Consider the following 19,728-nt stretch of genomic DNA (forward strand, 5'->3'; position numbering starts at 1 on the left):
TTTTGATATCTAATGACGTAGCCATTTTGTTTGTTCGGTTATGTATGACCGAATGTTAGTGTGTGGAGCACATTGGAACCAGTTACTGTGAAATACCAACAATATTTGACAAGTTTATCTTTTTAGTTGGGGGAAAACAGCATGACAGAACTTCTACATGGTTGTTTGACCTACAAGAAATAGAACCAAATATCTCTCAAACTACACCCTACTGTCTTAAGACAAGAATACATTAGACCAATGGTTCTAAACTGGGGTTCATGTTACCCCTGGGGGGTCGATGTTAGAAAAATAATAAATACAGTAGTATTTTAGGGGTTTTGTTAAGTATTGATTTAAATCTAACTTATTGCAAAAAACAGCCAGGTTTCATTCTCTAATATTTCAATCTACGCAAGCGAATGTGTGAAAAACACACTCAATTTTATCTTCACTCTCTGACCTCACTGACTGTTTTAGCCAAATGCTAATACTATTATCTCATCCTCCATCACTGATCTGCTATTTTTTTTCTTCTAAATATACTCTCTACATCTGCTTCCCATGTTCCCTCCCACCTCTCCTAACAACCCTTCCACCACTACCAACAACAACAACAACTTATATATATTCTTAGTACAGCTTCAAACCCATCAGTTCGACAAAATACTAATTCTCTCAGCTAAAATATCAGATTCCTCTTCTCTCCATGCCATACGCAACTTATCCAAACTCACTCTTTCATTTCTGCCAATGTAAACCACCACCACCACTACCTGCCATCATCACCATTACCTCCACACCTTTTTACCTGTTCCTATAAAATACAGTAAATCATTTGGCTATAGAAATTTTACTTGTTTTGATTGCATTTTAATTTATTAATGGGTGGAAAAGATATTATGGTGTTCATATCATAATTAAGATACTGTGTTGAGCCCCTGGACAAAGAGGGGAAATGAGGCTTGGGGGCCAGCATGTTATGGCTGAGGTTATTTTTTTCATATAACATAGTGAGGAAAGGAGTCAGAAGAGAGTGACGTGCTTGTGTGTTACCCCACTTGAATTTTAAGGGGTTTTAGGATTGTTGTTCATGTTCCCAGCTTGTAGGTTTGACTGTGTTGGTACAAGTGATTGTTGATGTTTAGTACGTAGCTTCATTCAGTAGACTCTGTGTGATTTAGGTGTGGGGGGAATGCTTGTGATGTTGGTGGGATCTGAAGTTCCCTTTCTTCCATTCATACTTGCTCTTCTTTGGTAGGCAGCATTCTCTCCTTGCTAATACAAACTAATTCTAACGGTTTCGTGGGTGAAACTCTACAACTGTAGAATGTAAGGTTGGGGAAGACAGCTTAAATTGTTTGTTCCAGAACATGGAAAATCAGCTGAGAGAGTTTGGGGCAATTTACGGTCAAAACACACGTTTGGTTCTGTCTTTGATCAATCTGATCAATAATCAAAGTGTCACCTATCATTTGTCATAATGCCGTAAGTGCTTGAACATGTCAGGAAAAAAAAAATTATCAGATGGGAATACGCGTTAGTCTTGACAATGATGTATAATTGAGATGTGGAGGTGTTCATGCCTCTCTATTTTGACATTTTATTTACTTATTTCCTTTGATGTTATTTCTCTTTCTTTCCATTTTCTTATTCAATACTTTCGTAGAAAATTGTAGTTTAAAATAAATTATCCGTCTGACTTTTCAATTTAAATTTAGAATACTTATGGAAAAGTTATTAAAGAAAGATTCATTATTCAAGAATAATACATCTCAGCAAAAATAATAGATACTACACTTGGAAAGATAAGAAATAATAAAATTTACGATGTAACTAATTATAAATACTCGTTTCCATTAATGAGTAACTGGAGTACGCTTTCTAATACATACAAACACGTGTGGGTGTGCGTAAACACTTTCCGACAGTGCTTCAACGGCTGAAAGTACGAACTCCTATGCAGGTATTTAACATACGCATCGCCACACAAATACTAGAGTACAGAGTCTGTTAATGAGATTTTTTTTATCTGAAATCTTCCTCCGGCCGTCACCGTCGAAGTGTCATTGTTCTATGAATGAATAGCCACTACCCAAGGCTTATTTAAATCTGTAACTTACAATTGGTTACCCCCGCAGTCATATGACTTAAAGCGCTAACAAAACCTCTTCTCAAATTGATTAGCTTTGCAGAATACCAAACAACATTCACAGGACAGCCCACTTTTGATAATATTTTTCATCTTTCCTGCACCCAGCTAAAAAATGGCAGTAAGTTTTAGCAATTACTATTACTTTCTTTCTTTTCTTCAGAAACGATTATTTTTGTGCTTAATTGATTCTACTGTTGATTTTCCTAATTCGCAGCCGTCCCGCTACCACATCATCTAAATTGCAAACGATGCATACATACATATATATTCGACTTTCTTTTTCCTCTCTTTCTCCTTGTTGTTTTCTTCAAATACAGTATTTCTTCCTATGAATTTTATACATAAACATTATTTTACTGGGGTTTTTTTTTCCCGAACTGTCACTAGTTATCTTGTATATCTTTTATTTTCTTCCCCACAAACATTAAAATGATGTACTTTTAAAGACACCGCATTGCGGACACCTTTCAAAGCTTAACTTGGAGTTGCTGTTAACAACACACTCGCTGTGCTGCATTCGTTAATATCGATTAGGGGTGGAATACAGCAACATTTTGTTTTCATGTGTAATCGAACGGTAAATTTCTATTCTCTCTATCTGTAAAGAAAAACGAAAAAAGAAATATTTGAATCTAAGATGTGGCCCAGCTAAGCCTAATTCCCAAGAGCTGAGTCAGGCTTACTCAGCCCAAATTAGATGCAGCTGTTACAAGTTGAGAAAAATAATACATTTTAAAACTTTGTAACTCTACTGGAAATAAATTTTTTAAAAAACTAATGAAAATTTTGAATTTCATTCACCTAAAATTGTCGCCAGTACAAAGTATTCTGTTGTATGAGTCTTGCAACCTCGTTATCCAGGAACTTGCCATTTATAGGGTCATCTACGAGCTTATTGGACAACTTTCTTAGATTAAAAAAAAACCTTTCAATCATTAACTTCTTTCTAGCTGTTATTTACGCACTTCTTTCGAAACACATTTTAACCCGAATTATTTGGAGCAATACTGTGACGTGTCGTGGACAAAGAACGAGTTGAGATCTGTCAGTAAGAAATACCTGTCCTGTAATTTTTCAGACACGTTCATTAGAGGTCTGTTCGTTACTCACTTCTAACAACTTGACCCAGAGAAAGGGCGTTGTCTTCAGTTGTTCCCCTAAAGAATCATTTTCTATAGGTTCATGGAGTATTTCTGAGAGAAAATTTAGTTTATATTCACCGCTGAATAAGTCAGTAAATTTTAAAATTTAATCGAATCGATTATAAAACCTAAATTTACATTTTAAATACAATTTACAAGAGAAACTCTCACCTAAATAAACCACAGATGCAAATACACTTTTCATGTTTGAATAATTTTTTAATAGGGAAAGATGAGTTTCCCTGGCACGGAGATCACGAGAATAAAAGGGTTGCGGGTTTATGAAAATGTGCCGCAAAGCACCACGTTCTATGTTCAAAGTGTTTCCCCGTCTGCTTAGTAAGGAATACACACGCTGTTTCAATCGCATACGAACTTGGGGTGGGAAATAACAGAAAAAAAAATGGGTATGTATTCAATTGTTGCACGGGATATTTTCCTTGGAAAATCCATCCCTGTCGAAATCCTAAGCTTTTTATTATCCCTACCAAAATTTAATTCGGGCCACTTGAGGATATAAGCTCTGGAACAGGGGGTACAGGTAGTGCAAGCGCAACCCCATAAACTTTTTTTAGTGAGGAGCAATGAAAACGCTTTGAAAATCCTTCTGAAAAAACTGGGTTTGCATTCTCTAAGCATATTTCGTTCCCGCATTTATGCTTTTGGAAGCTTTACTTTCGACAGATGGGTGGCGTGTAATTCCATCGGATTTGCAGCAGCCTACATCTGCTCATGTAACCCATGAGATATATTTTAAATTTTAACTAAAGTCAAATAAGTCCGTCTCGGATCTCTTTTGTATCCTTTGGTAATGTTACTGGATATCTCTGATTTGCAATTTCTAACGTTTAATACTTTTCCACCCATCTAAAACGAAGGAGACGCACATCGTCTGGTGATTTACTCTCGTAGATGTTTGTCTTTTTTTTTTTAATTGCGGCCATGCTGGGGCAAAGACTTGAAGCGTTTACTCGGTCAAATCATCCCCAGCTTCCAGTTACCAAATTAACTCCCAAAACCTTATTTGGCGCATGTCATAATGGAAGACACTTGTCCAAGACGGTGTGCCGTGAGACTGAACTGGAAATCGCATGGTTGCGAATTGAATTCATATCCATGATGTGAAAGGGAAGGAAAATAAAATAGAATATTTTAGCCAAATTCGAACTTTCACATTCTGCTTTTACATTGAAGGTGTCGGTGTGAGGGAGGAGGGCGGTTCTATTCGAATGTAGACAGGATTTGAACTTTCAAACTGTGCTTTTGTGTCAAACGATGAACAACCTTTCACATCGAAAAGAATTTTAAAATGGTGAACTGATCTCGCTTAATAATTGGAGGAAAGGCAAAACCGAGGTCATACGATTGATACAAAATACTACGAATTACTGAATTTGATGACATATAAGACGCACTTGTGGTTCACACAAAAAAAAAAAAAAAAAGAATGCCCCGAAAAAACCCACCCCGGGTGCTATATGTGAAGTTGGCCAATATTACACGGTTTAATGCACTAGAAACTCTTTTCACAAATATGTGGGTGTGCCTATTCTGCCCGCGCGTGTTTTATATCATTAAATATGGTAATAACCTTTCCAAAAATAACATGTCCTTTACATTGGGCTTCCATGAAAAAGGATTGTAATTTTACACTATTCTCTCTCGTTGCTATTCAAATATCGCATATACATTAAAGTAATTTGTTGTTTGTGCAAGTTATGTACGTTTTTATAACATCAAATTACTGACAGTCGAAGTTACAAGTGGAGATGTTGAAGATGGCGACGATTTGATGAAAGATCTTGTGAGGTGTGTGTTTTACTGATAGTTCTGATTTTTGCTCTCTCTCTCTTTCTCTCTCTCTCTCTCTCTCTCTGCATGTATAATGATAGAAAAACATTTTCTATTATGAGTAATCAAACATAATTAAACATGCAAATACAGCGTGAAATACTGAGAGAAAGAGATTATGTGTGCATAAACATCAGAGATGCTTTACCCCCAAGTATAAACTACAGGAGCTACTTAAAGATATTACGAACTCTTCTGATGGTGACTAAAGCCATTGAAATGTTGGGAACCGTTCTTTATTTACAGAAGGGTATCTCAGTCGCCTCTTTAACCTCTTCACCCAAGTGGGGCAGCAATGACTGAATCACCCCCCTTCCCTATCGGCATCTGCAATCATTTGTCACAACCGCCTTGAACTGGTCTTAGCTGGTCTTTCTTTAGTTTGGGTTCCAAATCGACTTTCTACGGAAAATGTCAATTTTGCTGGGAATGAGGCTGTGTGCCACCTTTTGACAACCAAGTTCTAAAATTTTTCTCAAGCCATGCCTGGCTCCTAAGGGCTGGTTTTCTGGTTTCATTGGCGTATAGGTTCCCCACCTGGTTGGGATGCCAGTCCGTCACAGGTGAGCTGCTAGATACAGGAGGAAAGAGTGAAAGTTGTGGTGAAAGAGGCAGCAGAAATTTGCCATTATCTTCTGCCAGAGTCACGTGGAGCTTAGGTGTTTCGCTCGTAAACACACACACCGCCCAGTATGAGATTCGAACCCGTGATCCCTTGGCCGCATGTCCACTGCTCTAACCACTAGGCCATGTACCTCCACGTTCTTCTATAATAGATTGTCCATAAATGTGCCTTTTGTCACAAATGCCGGGCAACTTCAGTAACTTTTAGTGTTGCCTTTATTAGTGTCAAGTGGACTGGAACATTTTTCACCTGTTGTTTGTAGGTGGATTCATTCTGTTCAAACATTGAACATTTTTTGTGCTGGGGGTAAATAAAAGTGATCTGCTACAGTGACTGCTTCTTTAAATTCTCACCCTTGGCATTACTTTGTAATCTTTTGCCTTTCGAGTCAACTTAATGCTCATTGTGTCATTGTGTTTGATATTCAAATACAAATGTTCAGGTGTTAGTTTTGATAATTTGAACAAGTGATAAGGCCAGAAACTCTTTTATTTACACTTGGAAACACACACACACAAAATTGAATGATTAGAAAAATAATTCTTTAGTTGACAAAATGGTTATTTTTACAAATAGCTTGTTAACAAAGGTGTTGTATGTAACCTGTTTCTGTCCACCTGTCTGTCTGTCTGTCCTACATAGTTGATGAATATCAGCATGTCTGTTAAATGTAATTGGTTGATTAAGAATCCAACAGGCTTTGGGCACAGGAGATAGGCCTTTTAGAGTGGTATCTGAACACTGTATCTGTAATTAATTGTCAATTAGCTTGATTAGTTCTGCTTGAAACAAACACGCTTGTGTTCTTGACTAAAGAACTAACATCAAGTCCTTCTCAGAAGGATCTCCTTTTAAGAACTTCGTTACTGCTAACATGTTCTCTTCAACCACACAACTTTAACATTATGAATCATGTGTTAATTGCATCCAGCTCGTTCTCTCTTATTCTGCAAAAGATCTTGAAGATTGCCCTGTCTCCTTAGGTGAATAAATAAATATACAAACTGCTAATCAAGAAGACGGTAGGCCTAATCCACATTTTCAGGCTTGAATTTGGGACCGTTAATCCTCTGGATTACTTCTAACAACCAATCCCATTCTCTCAATAATGGATCCTTTTCTCTTAAGACAATCTCTTCAAACTGAATAGACTCTGTCCAGTTTCTATCATGTTAACATGTTGTACTTTACATAATGCTGTATGCACACATTGTACTGTGCACTCATGCATTCATCCATTCTTTTGACAAGTCTTGCTTGTCATTTCGCAACCCGCTTCACCAGGTTTGCCTGGTTGGGCTGCCATTTGATCGGCTGACAACAATTTAGCAATGTAACATGTTATACCAAATTGCATTGTTATTCCAGTAGTACACATACATATCTGTGCTGCATTATTCACACCTGTACTATGCACACATAGTACATGCCTACATATTATTCAAACCAGTTTAATGTTGATACATTCTTAAATATCAATAGGTTATTTTGGAAATCCTGGGTCACTCAGACGTTGTAACTCTTCTTGCCCTTCCCCCCTCTCTTTGTGGTAGCAGCTTGTCTTTGAAATGAAATCGTGCAAAATTAAATGTTGCCCAGATCAGATCAACACATTGTCTCGTACAAACATTCTCTCAGTTGACAAATGGCAGAAACTGGGTGTGGCAAATTATATATCGTCATCATCATCATCATTGTTTAACATCTGCTTTCCATGCTGGCATGGGTTGGACGGTTTGACAGAAGACTGGCAAGCGAGAAGGCTGCTCCAGGCTCCAGTCTGACCTGGCAAGGTTTCTACAGCTGGATGCCCTTCCTAAAGGCAACCACTCCGAGAGTGTAGGGGGTGCTTTTACGTACCACCGGCACAGGTGCTAATCAGGCGGTTCTGTCATCGGCCATGACAATGGTTTCACTTGCCTCAAAGGGTCTTCTCAAGCACAGTGTATTGCCCAATAATTGAAGGGTGCTCTTAAACGGGCCAGTTATGCAGCACTGGCATTGGCCACGGCTACAATCTCACTTGGCTTGCTGGGTCTTCTCAAGCACAGCATTTCTCCAAAGGTCTTGATCACTTGTCATTGCCTCTGTGAGGTCCAACTTTCAAGGGTTGTGCTTCACCACTTCGACCCATGTCTTCCTGGGTCTCCTCTGCCACAGGTTCCTTCAACTGCTAGGGTGTGACACTCCTTCACACAGCTGTCCTCATCCATACACAACACATGACCATACCAGTGCAGTCGTTTCTCTTACACACCACATCTAATGCTTCTGAAGTCAAACTTTTCTCTCAGGGCGCTTACACTCTGTCGTGTGTGCATTTCTTCCAAGCCTACACATGTCCTCAGCAGTCACAGACCATGTTTCACTGCCATGTAGCATGGTTGTATGCATACATGCATCGTACAGTCTACCTTTCACTGTGAGTGAAAAGCCCTTTGTTACCAGCAGAGGTAGGAGCTCTCTGAACTTTGCTCACACTGGTCTTATTCTACTTGTAACATTCCAAATTGATATCTCATTACTCTTGGCTAATTATTTCGTTTTTTTTTTTCTTTAGCATGGAACAATTTCAGGCTGTTGCGACTTTAACTGTGAGGAAGCTTGTGAAAAACTCAAGAATGCCATGGATGGATTAGGTAAGGAATTTTCCTCCAACAAAATCTTTTAACTGATCTTATTTGTACATTTTTCTCCCCATATCCCTACTCCACATTTCAATGATTCATGCTGTTTCTTCATGTTGGAAATATTTAAAACATTATTTTCATGATGAAGATACTAATTGGAACCTTAATGGTTTGTCTTCTGGCTTGGTTCTGTTGAAATACACCCCCACCACCCACTTTACCATATTTTATTTTAAAAACTGTAATTATTATCAAAGACTTTCTAATTATTATTTTTTTAAATTAATTACTATCTGGTGGGTTTATTAGGATGAGATGCCTTCGTATATTTCCTATTCACTGGTCCCATGTTGATGGGTACAAGTGTGTAAAAATATGCAGCCTCGAAGAATGGTCATGTAAGCACAAGAGATAGTCAGTGCATTCTGGGTAGTTGCTGGGGTGGATTTTTGAAGTACAAGCGGAATCTTTTGACCGATTGCCAACCTGTGTTATCACAGACCAATCTGTGATAAGTGTAATATGGCTAACAATTGAGCATATTGTCTTATATCAGATCAGTGTTAAACGAATCAGTAATAAACGAGGATACATGTGTTCTAAGACAAATGAACAAACTTGTGAATAATATTTAGCAATGAAATATCAAGAATTTTTAAGAATGAACTAAAATAAGAATCTTATTTTAGGTGTTTATTTGACCAAAATATTTTCTGTTTTTCTAGGAACCAACGAAGCTGATATTATTGATGTTTTGGTGAATCATAATTGCAAACAGCGCCAAGAAATCAGAACAGCCTACAAGCAATCGTATGGAGAGGTATGTTCCATTATATGAAATGAATTTCCAAAAAACTTACATCTTGTTAATTGTTCGAAATGTAAATGTTGTCTTTCAAATTACCATTTTTTTATTTCAGTATGGAAATTCCTAGAACTTCTAAAATATATTTGAATAAATGGTAGAGGCGTGACTTTGTGGTTAAGAAGTATGTTTTGTAACCACATAGTTTTGGGTTCAATACCACTCTGTGACAGCCTTGGGCATGTCTTCTACTGTAGCCTTGGCTCAACCAATCTCTTCTGAATGGATTTGGTGAACGAAAACTGAAAGAAGCCTGTTGTGTATATGTTTGTGTGTGTGTGTGTGTGTGTTTGTCTTTTTTGCCTTGACATTCTATGCAAGTTGCAAATGAATGCCACTGTCATATAAGCTGTGTTGTTCATTTCCAGTCTTCCATATAAAAAAACATGTCTGGTCATGGAGAAATATCATCTTGCTTGGAAATAGGTGAAGGTTGGCAACAGGAAGGGCATCTGGACAAAGAAAACCTGCTTCAAACATACTCCATCTGATCCTTGATAGTATAGAAAAGTGGATGTTAAAATAATGACGACTGTGATGGTTGTGAAATATTTCTCTTTCTGTGTGTAGGAAAGCATTTGTGAGATTTGTGGGGTGAAGGCAGTTACATCTTTTTCACAATCTTTAATCTTAATATTCTTCTCTGACTTTAATATAATTTTGCACCAGTTTACATGGAGAGATGATGGCTTCTGTATATTCTTATTATAGGATTTAATTGACGATCTGAAAAGCGAACTGTCTGGAAATTTGGAAAACGTAATTGTGGCCTTATTTGATCTTCCCAGAGACTTTGATGTTCATGAGATCCATCGGGCCATAGCTGTAAGTATTGACCATTATTTCTGTTCCATTTCATTCTCGTGATTAATATCAAGATATTTCAGTGGGGTCCAGTAAGATTGAAAGGGCAACAAACTGGCAGAATCATTGGAGCATTGGACAAAATCCTGTCATTTCTTCTGGTCCTTCATGTTCTAAGTTCAAATCTTGCTGAGGTCAACTTTGCTTTTCCTCTCTTTAGAGTCAATAAAATAAAATATCAATTAAGTATTGAGGTTCATGTAATCAATTTGTCCCCTTCCCTATCCTTGATCCCTGCAAGGGACCAATGTCACTTACATTCACCATAGTAACCAGGCATTATGGGTTAAAGAGCCTGAGAAAAATGAAATTAAAAAAAAGTAAAATTGAGAGTCTGTGTTTGTTACTCTGATCTTAAGATGTATTTAATGAAGGTGAGATGTGAAAATGTTTATATCTCAAATATATTTAAACAGTGAAGTTTTTTTTCTTCTTTATTTAGTGTATGGGAACAGATGAGAACACGCTCATTGAGATTATGGTGACCAGAACAAACGAAGAAATTGAAGAGATAAAAACTAGATATGAAGAAGGTGAATAAATTGGATTGATTTCAGTGAAACTACAGGAAAAAATATTAAAAGAATTCCCTGAAGAGAATATTAAATTTCTTTTTAGATTCTGTATAAAAAAAAAAAGATTCACCTGATCCTGAGAGTTAAGTTTGCTAATTAAAAATAAGTTTTAATCATTTCATCAACTGATGAGGATCTCTTAAAAAGCAATCTTGTTTTTGTGAGACTAATTATAGTTCTGGCATTTACTCTTTGTCCCCAGAGGTCAATGTGGCCAATGTGTCAGATATTCAACGATTCAAAGTGCTTATTTTTTACTTAATTATTTAAATTATTAATGGGTAAAGGTGGTAAGCTGGCAGAATCGTTAGCACACCGGGCGAAGTGCTTAGTGATATTTTGTCTGCTGTTATGTTCTGAGTTCAAATTCTGCTGAGGTTGACTTTGCCTTTCATCCTTTCAGGGTCAATTAAATAAGTACCAGTCACGCACTGGGGTCGATGTAATTGTCTTAATCCCATTGTGTTTGTTTCTCCCCTCTGTTTAGCCCCCTGTGGGCAATAATGAAATATAATTAGTAAATTAAAGTGTTGTTTCTAGATCTGTAAATTCAATGAAAATCTGATTAAACTTTATTCAATGAAAAAAAAAAATATATGTATACATATATATATATATATATCTCATCATCATCATTGTTTAACGTCCACTTTCCATGCTAGCATGGGTTGGACGATTTGACTGAGGATTGGTGATTATATATAATCTATTTAGTACATTAATTAATTGCAAATATTTAATGATTCATCTGCTTTGAATTTTTTTAGTAATTTTTTTCTATTTGTTTTCCTGAAAATGTCTAGTTATAAATATTAAAACTATTAATAATTAAAAAAAAAAATGTTCATATTAATTCCTTTAATTTAATTTTTAAAAAACTTATTTTGTAGAGTATGGGGTTTCAATGGAAGAAGACATTGCATCTGACACAAGTGGTTATTTCCGTCGTTTGATGGTTTCTCTTTGCACTGCATCAAGAGATGACGATTGGTGGGCCGATCAAGAAAAGGCTACTGAAGATGCTCAAGCACTCTATGATGTGAGCGTTCAAAGGATTTTTATCAAAATTACATGCTAATTATCAATAGATATGCCTTTTCTTTGTTTGTTTGTTTTTTTTTTTATTAAGCTTCATTTTGATATTGTTTCATACATTAGAGGTGTTAATCAAACAATATTCACTGATAGGAATAAAATAAAATATTAAAAAAAAAATCTTTTCAAAAACTTATTTGATTTAAAAAGCAAAAAGAATTTGTAATTCTTTTTCTTTACTATTTTTTTTTTTTTTAAGGCTGGAGAAGGACAGTTAGGCACTGATGAATGCACTTTCAATGCAATTTTGTGCAAACGTACCCTACCCCAGTTGCAAGCAACATTTAAGGCTTATGAAGAACTGGCTGATCGTCCTTTCCGTGATGTTGTTGAGTCAGAAACTTCTGGTGCCGTACAAGATGGCTATCTTGCTATTAGTAAGTATCTGATGTTAATTTTCCCTAATTTTTTTCTCTCAGAAATTCCAAGTCTTTTATTGAATCAATGGCACCAATTATTTGAAATATTTTAGTGATTCTTCTCAATGATCACCAAGATGTTCTTACTGTATCCAAATTCCAGTGTTGAAACCCTCAGTTCCTTGTGAATCAGGCATTGGTGCTATTAGTATTCTACAATTGCCATATTGTTGATATACAATGGGAGGTAAAATGTTTAGATCCATTGTTAGAGCTCCAAGAGAGATTAGTAAATTTAACCCCAAATTAATATTCACTTGTATTTCTCCTTCTCATCTACATTTTTCATTAACATTAAATTCTTCCTCTCTCTCTCTCTCTCTCTACAACAGTTGATGCAGCTTCTGATTTGAGACACTATTTTGCGCAGCGACTCTACAAAAGCATGAAAGGGTTGGGCACCACTGATACCGATCTCATTCGAGTGATTGTATCAAGGAGTGAGGTAAGTCAAATATATATTTTTCCTTTTCAAATAATAAGGTGGAAGTGGAATGCAGTCTGGTGCATACATTTGTCAGGTGTGACGCATGGGAAGTGTGAAGAAGATAGGACGAGTGCAGTGCTTGGGGAAAAGGCTTTAGTAACGTTTGATGAATGTGATGGAATGTGCTGCAATGAGGCAATGCACAAATGTCGGAATGGATTTGCAACTCTGATGAGAAGGAAGGTAAAAGGCATTTGGGGTGTGTGTGTTGGTGGTGGTGGTCATGGTGCCAGAATGTCAAGGGTGATTGTTGTGATGATGTGGGCCCAATGCCTTGAGTTATAGGGTAGTGAGAGGTTGGGAAGAAGTCAGGTTTAGCTCTCATGTATTGGATAAGTGACATGCAGCTTTGAGTCTCATGTAGCTTGAAGTGTTTGGTGGTGGAACCTTTTCATTGTTACTTTAACCCAAGACCAAGATCAGGGCTTTGTATCTCAGAAAACTAATATTTATTCAGTTGAAATTTAAGTCACATTAATTTTTGATCAATTTAAAGAAGCAGTTTTGCTTGATGTTTCTAGAAATTTGGAATTTTATTTGTTTTATTTTCAAACAAGATTTTCGTTTCCAATCACTTTAACTGTTTCTGTTTCATTCTTGAATTGAAATTACTGGTAAACCTCCAACACTTCACTTCTCTTAACTTTCCTCTGTACAATTGGAAATCTGTCAGAAAATACAATATGATATCAGGGCTGCCATATTGTATAAAATGTTTGATTGCCTTATGGTTGAGCCAAACTGCCAGCAATGTATGGTTTATATTGAATCTAACTGTATCCATACTGGAATGGGCAAGTCCTAAATAAGTTCTAATTTTCTATTGTCACTGAAGTGTATTTACAGGTGTATTCTGCAGATAAATTACAAAAGCAAGTAAATTCGAAATTGAAGAGGCACTTTAGCAAAGGTTTAATTTGGGGTTTACTCAAGACCTTTATTCCCTATGGAACTCAGACTGTTGACCACTATTCTCAACTTTGTCCTGTTTCTTCTGCATCTCTCTTCCTTTCAGCTTCCTTTTCAATATTTTTTTTTGCCCTGCTTCATTTATTCCCCTGTGAAAAGGGCCTTCCTCTTCCAGGGCCTTTTTCAACAGTAATCAATGCTTCTGTGACTTTGCTTTTTTTCTAGGTAGGGACATGGACCCTATACAGACCCATTTTCATCTCTGAGAAGAGGTGGTCCACATTAGTCTGGACTCTGTCCTTTTGACTTGTCCATCACGTAAGACTTTACAAGGAACTGGCATAGCTCTGAAGGTGGTTGAGGCATACCAGCCACAACACCTCAACAAAAATCAGACCTTCTGGTCAAAGAATATTTTATCTCGTTGAATTTAGAAAATTATAGTTAGACAAAACTAATTTTTTTCAATAAATGTAAATATATCTAAACTTCACATAATGCATTTCTTGTGGACATGATTTTTGTTAAATGAACAAACAAGGAATGGAGTTGCGTATGGTTCTGTGGTTGCAATTGGTCAACACTGATGTCTTTAGATTCTCATAAAAATTCAGATGACATGGAAATAGAGAAAACTTAAGAGGAAAAAGAAAATTAATGGATTTATATTTGAAATGATTTGAAAGAACAAAGCTTTGATGAAGTGCAGAATCAGATGGAATGAAATGACCAAGTTCACTCCATTGCGTCAAAACTAGCTTTAATAGCTTTTTAATATAACATTTTTAATAATAACAGCAATTATACTATTAATAATAATAATGATAATAGTAATAACAAGAACAATGATAATAATACTAATAATAATAGTGATTATAATAATAACAATAAGAGTAATAATAATAGTATTTTTTGTATTATTAATCAGCAGAAGTTATAGTGATTCCAGATCTGAAAATATCATTTATTGACATTTACTGAGCCTAGTAACAGGGATGATGATGATGATGACAGTAATCCAACCATGAATTAATGTTTGGACAAGTAATAATGTTATCAACAGTTCAGGCAACATAATCCTGTTGTGCATTGTTTCAAATCTTTATCTCTGCCAATATTTTCACAAAAATAAATCTCACAGATTTCTTTTATTTTAATTTGCTTTGAGTTTTCCCTTGTTTTTCCCCTTTTCAGATTGACTTGCAAACTATAAAGGAGTGCTTTGAAGAAATGTATGAGCAACCATTGTCTGAATGGGTTGACAGTGAATGTAGTGGAGATTATAAACGATTGTTGTTAAAGATTATCAAGTAGCACAAAAGAAATTTTTTCTAAAAGTAACCCTCTATCAGGTTTTTCCGTTGACAGCCAATGTATAGGCTCTGATAAAAAGAAAGAAATATTTGTGATATTATTAGCAAATATTAATGTATTTTCTTAAAGTACATTGATAAAATAAAATTCAAAATTGGACTAATTTTGTGTCTATTGCTTATATTTTTAAGGAATCATCCTATTCCTCACAGTTCTATAATGTCCACAGTCACCAAAATGATAAGTGTGACACTCAATGATATGTGCCTTGGTGAGATTCATGGATCGTAGCTAATGGCGGAGTAATAGCTGATGTGGTTCTGACAAGATCAGCCATTGTCTTTAGCACTGCTTTTGAGTGTTGTTCCTTGTTTTGCTTCAGAGTCCCAATACAATATCTTAATTATAAGTAAGGTAGTGAGCTGGCAGAAATGTTAGCACGCCAGGTGAAAATGCTTAGCGGTATTTCATCTGTCTTTATGTTCTGAGGTCAACTTTGCCTTTCATCCTTTTGGGGTCGAAAAATTAAGTATGAGTTGCATTCTGGAGTCGGTGTAATCGACTGGCCCCTTCCCCTAACATTTCAGACCTTGTGCCTAGAGTAGAAAAGAATTATAAGTTCCCTGTTGTTTTTTTCTCTCTGTCATGTATAGTGAAGTAAGGCTCACATAGTGTTTGTTACTGTTGATCCACCGGTGGCTTGTTTCGTATCTTCTGTTTTGTTAATTACATTTTCTGTTTGCTTAGTCTTTTATTTCATCTCATTACAAGATGAAGCTCCATATGAGATAAATGGAAAAATCAAAAGATTAAAAAAAACAAAAAAACTTTATAAAATACATGGAAAAACATGTTGCAACAATTGCTGAGTGCGAACTTCAAAAAGATTCAGAGAAAAGAAATGATAATATGATCCAGCTGCAGGACGTCCAAACAAACCCCCATAATCGTCCAGTGGGGTCATAGGAGAACCAATGTGAGTTGAACCTGTTGACGGTTTTACTTGCAGAAATCTTGTCCCACCAAACCTGGTTGTTGGTTCAATGTTTGGTTGGAATGTTACTACACATAGAGCTTTATATTGTTTTCCTTTAACAGCCAGCTGTGTGTGTGTGTGTGTGTGTGCCGGTGGCCATGTAAAAAGTACCATTCAAGCATGGTTGTTGCCATTGCTGCCTGACTGGCTCCTGTGCAGGTGGCATGTAAAAAGCACCATTCAAGTGTGGTCGATGCCAGACATAATTAATTGAAATGTTCAAATTTTGATTAATAAAAGGATGAAAATAAATTAGGTTTTAAGTGTTTTATTGGTATCTGCAGACTGGAACAAAGAGTTTGGCTAAATTATTCTAAGACCTGCAATGGGTTGGTCTTTTCGTAGAATCTCTTGCAAATATTTAAATCACGTCAGCTAGGTTCTTTCTTTGAGTTTTTTCCCTTCATCAAGCTTTAGCTGTTCAAGTTGAACATCTCCATGAATCTCATCAGTATGGAAGGGCCTTCAAGGGTGATGGTCATTGCTCCTATCCCTCACATAAAAAAAAAAGCAATGCATGTGTATTTTTTCAAGACAAACTCCCGGATTTAAAATCCAGAATTTGAAAAATATAAATCCTAAAGTTATTTATGGAAGCAGGCATGGCTGTGTGGTGAGAAGCTTGCTTCCCAACCACATGGTTCTGGGTTCAGTCCCACTGCGTGGCATCTTGGGCAAGTGCCTTCTACTATAGCCTTGGACCAACCAAACCCTTGTAAGTGGATTTGGTAGATGGAAACTGAAAGAAGCCTGTTGTATTTATATATCTATGTGTGTGTTTCTTTGTGTCTGTATTTGTCCCCCATCACCACTTGAAACCAGTGTTGGTGTGTTTATGTCCCTGTAACTTAGTGGTTCAGCAAAAGAGACTGATAAAGTACCAGGCTTAAAAAAAAAAAGTACTGCGGTTGATATGTTCAACTAAAATTCTTCAAGGCAGTGCCCCAGCATGGCCGCAATCTCATGACTGAAACCAGTAAAAAGATAGCAGTTCTGGTTACTGAGACCTGCAAAAGTGTTGTTGTTGTTTGTGTGTGTGTGTGTGATGGAGCAAGATTGTATCTGAATGAGAGAAATCCACAGAAGATATCTTGGTAGGCAATTTTTTTAATTTTAAGCTTGCCTTGTTTTTAAAGATAAACTAATCTCTTTGTTTCTTTAATCCTTAATCCATTAACACTAAAATTAAAACTCCTCTGTGCATGCTTTACAAACTCTGAGTGCTATTGAAGTGAAAATGGTTTCCTAGTTCTAATGCTTAACTACATTAAAATGCCAACATTATGGACTCCTGTTCAACCTCTTCCAAAAAAAAAGAAGGGATTTTCTGGGCCATTCTGATTGGTTTCTTTATCCTGATGTGTTGATGACATCATTTTAATCAGGTGATGATATTACTGAGGTAGGTCCATGATTCAACCAACTGGGTCTGCTGTTTTAATTACTGAACACCATTACTGTTGTCATTTCAATGTATTTAAACATTTCATTTAGTATTTGTCACAATATTTTATTGAGGTATATTGCTAATTGTCTCAGGGAATTGTGAAAAGAAAACCCAGATATATATATATATATGTATATAGTTGAAATTTATAGAAAAACATAACCTTAAGTGCATGCGACTGATGTTACATTTCTTAAAAAATTTATTTGTGGATTAACACTCTTTCCATCTGAAACCATTGATAGCATTGTTAATCCACAAAAATATTTATCCACTAGAGGCAGTATTGAACACTCACTCTCACTAGTGTGCGTGTGTGTGTATATATATATATATATATATGAGTTGAATTTTATTTTCCCTTGTTTATTCTGTGTGAAATTCTTTTCTTTGACTCCCTGATTCTCATTCAACAACTCCTACACATTAAGAATGCTGTTTTTGTTTGCCGCACTTAGCTGCATGCTGTCAAACTCTGTTGTAGAAGCTTATAGTCTGTGTTTTTTGCATGAATATTGTTTAAATTTTACCTGAGTTTCTCTAAATCATTTTCTCTGTTCCTTTTGAATCTTCTGTTCTGTTCTAAAACCATTTTATGTAAGCATCAATGGAATGTGTCTACTTAAGACTTTACAATAAAAGGAAAGTTTTCTATTTGGACAAAATTCAGAATCTATATTTAAAATATTGTGTAAAAGACATCAACAAAGTATGTTTTTATTGCTAAAGTTTTCATGGAAGAGTTATTGGAAAGCAGTCAACCATTTTAAATATTAATAGAATTCAAATATACACTTATAAACAAGATATGTTAAGTGGTTGGTGTTGGAATGCCATCCAGCTGCAGTAACTTAGTTATATCAAGCAAAAGGGAACACCTCCATAGAAATCTCTCTTAACTAGTTGTGTAGTTTGTGAAGATGATAATGATTTAGAAGCTAATTAAGAAATAATGAAGCTCTGAATATAGTAGTATACCTAAATATTCAGGATACTGTAGCAGAAATTGGTCTTAAGCAATATTCACATAATTGCCATCTTCTATTACAAAGTCAATTGCAAAAAGATTATTGGAACTATCTTAGAATTCCTCCTGATAACCAACTATTCTAACCATAACTATCTAATATTGCTGGCTGGGTAATATTTGACATCATCTCTGGACATTATTTGTATCGGGTTTTAAATTCTTTTTTGACATTGGTAAGTTAACAATATCATTAATATTTCTAATGAAGTATTTCAGAAAAAAAAACAAACTTGTATCCATTCATAATTCATTTTATAAAACTTTGGTTCCAAGGTTGCTTTTACATCTTTTATTAATTAAACTATTCTATTTAATCTAGAATTATCTTGGAAAAAGTTGTCTTCAAAGAGAAATATGACAAGATGTAGCATTTTGTCCCTTTTTTTTTTCTTTCTTTCCCTGAGATCTATTTTCTAATGTTTTGTCTCTTATTTTCATATCATGTAAGAATCTGACCCTATTCTTACATTATACTTTTTTTTAATATATATTTATTCTTTCTTTCTTATAGCTTGATCTGCAAGAAATAAAAGAGGATTTCCTCGCAACGTATGACACTGCACTTTCTGATTTTGTTGAATCCGACTGTGGTGGTGAATACAAAACCGTTTTGTTGAAAGTAATTGGTGCTTGACTTTTACATTCCATTCCAGTTTACCATTTTTGAAAAATAGTAAAATAAAACTTTTCAATTCTTTTACAATCTTGCTGTTAAATTTCAGAGAAACTGTTGTTTAGAAGTAATGTTATCGTTTTTGAGGGTTATAATTTAATTGGATTCTATCCCAATTGATTTTTATCAAGAATAAAGTAATTTGAACTGAAATCCTTTCTGGAATATTTTATTTCTGTGATCCTAAATTCAATCATCATTTAATGCCTGCTTTTCCATGGTTTTACACTGCCAATGCCCTTCCTGTTTCTAAGCAAAGTAATATTTCCCCACGCAAGACTAGAAACAATCAACATTGCTTGTATGAGGGGGACACTTGTTTACAGCTGTCACATGTTAAGAGAACAAACACACACAAACTTCTACACAATTTTCATCAACCAGACCCACAAAAATGTGGCAGTTTATATGCCATTAAATACAGTAAATAAAAATTACATTTGAAGTACACAAAACAGTGCTTAGAATAAAATCACATATGAACTAATTAAGAAAGATAATTTTTATATTAGGAGTGGTCTCAGCTGAGAGAAGAGTTAGAATACATGAAGAACTTTATTTGTGGATATATCCATTTTTTTTCCCTTCATATTTGAAGCCTAAAAAATAACAGGTGCAATTTATCCATGAGA

At 35.5% G+C, this 19,728-nt stretch overlaps 1 protein-coding gene across 4 annotated transcripts; it reads left to right on the forward strand.

Annotated features, from left to right (window-relative positions):
* The first annotated feature begins 2,170 nt into the window (after positions 1–2,170).
* LOC106876092 (annexin A7) lies at positions 2,171–19,249 on the forward strand. Of its 4 annotated transcripts, none has more exons than XM_014924500.3 (9): positions 2,171–2,252; positions 8,313–8,391; positions 9,108–9,202; positions 9,959–10,072; positions 10,554–10,644; positions 11,577–11,725; positions 11,981–12,158; positions 12,533–12,645; positions 14,791–19,249. In XM_014924500.3, exons 1-9 carry the CDS (start codon positions 2,247–2,249, stop codon positions 14,908–14,910), a joined length of 945 nt encoding a protein of 314 aa, XP_014779986.1. In that variant the 5' UTR covers positions 2,171–2,246; the 3' UTR covers positions 14,911–19,249. The 4 variants fall into 4 exon arrangements, with proteins under 4 accessions (XP_014779986.1, XP_014779985.1, XP_089196423.1 ...); XM_014924499.3 differs by having other exon boundaries at positions 18,935–19,249; XM_089340297.1 differs by lacking the exon at positions 2,171–2,252 and adding an exon at positions 4,895–5,085.
* The last annotated feature ends 479 nt before the right edge of the window (positions 19,250–19,728 follow it).

Source organism: Octopus bimaculoides, chromosome 23, assembly GCF_046866305.1.
Source record: "Octopus bimaculoides isolate indiv1 chromosome 23, ASM4686630v1, whole genome shotgun sequence".
Classification (NCBI taxonomy): domain Eukaryota; kingdom Metazoa; phylum Mollusca; class Cephalopoda; order Octopoda; family Octopodidae; genus Octopus; species Octopus bimaculoides.

Coding starts and splice junctions, on each gene's coding strand:
- LOC106876092 (XM_014924499.3), top strand. Junction 8,392..9,107: donor GAATGCCATGGATGGATTAG/GTAAGGAATTTT, acceptor CTGTTTTTCTAG/GAACCAACGAAGCTGATATT. Junction 10,645..11,576: donor AAAAACTAGATATGAAGAAG/GTGAATAAATTG, acceptor CTTATTTTGTAG/AGTATGGGGTTTCAATGGAA.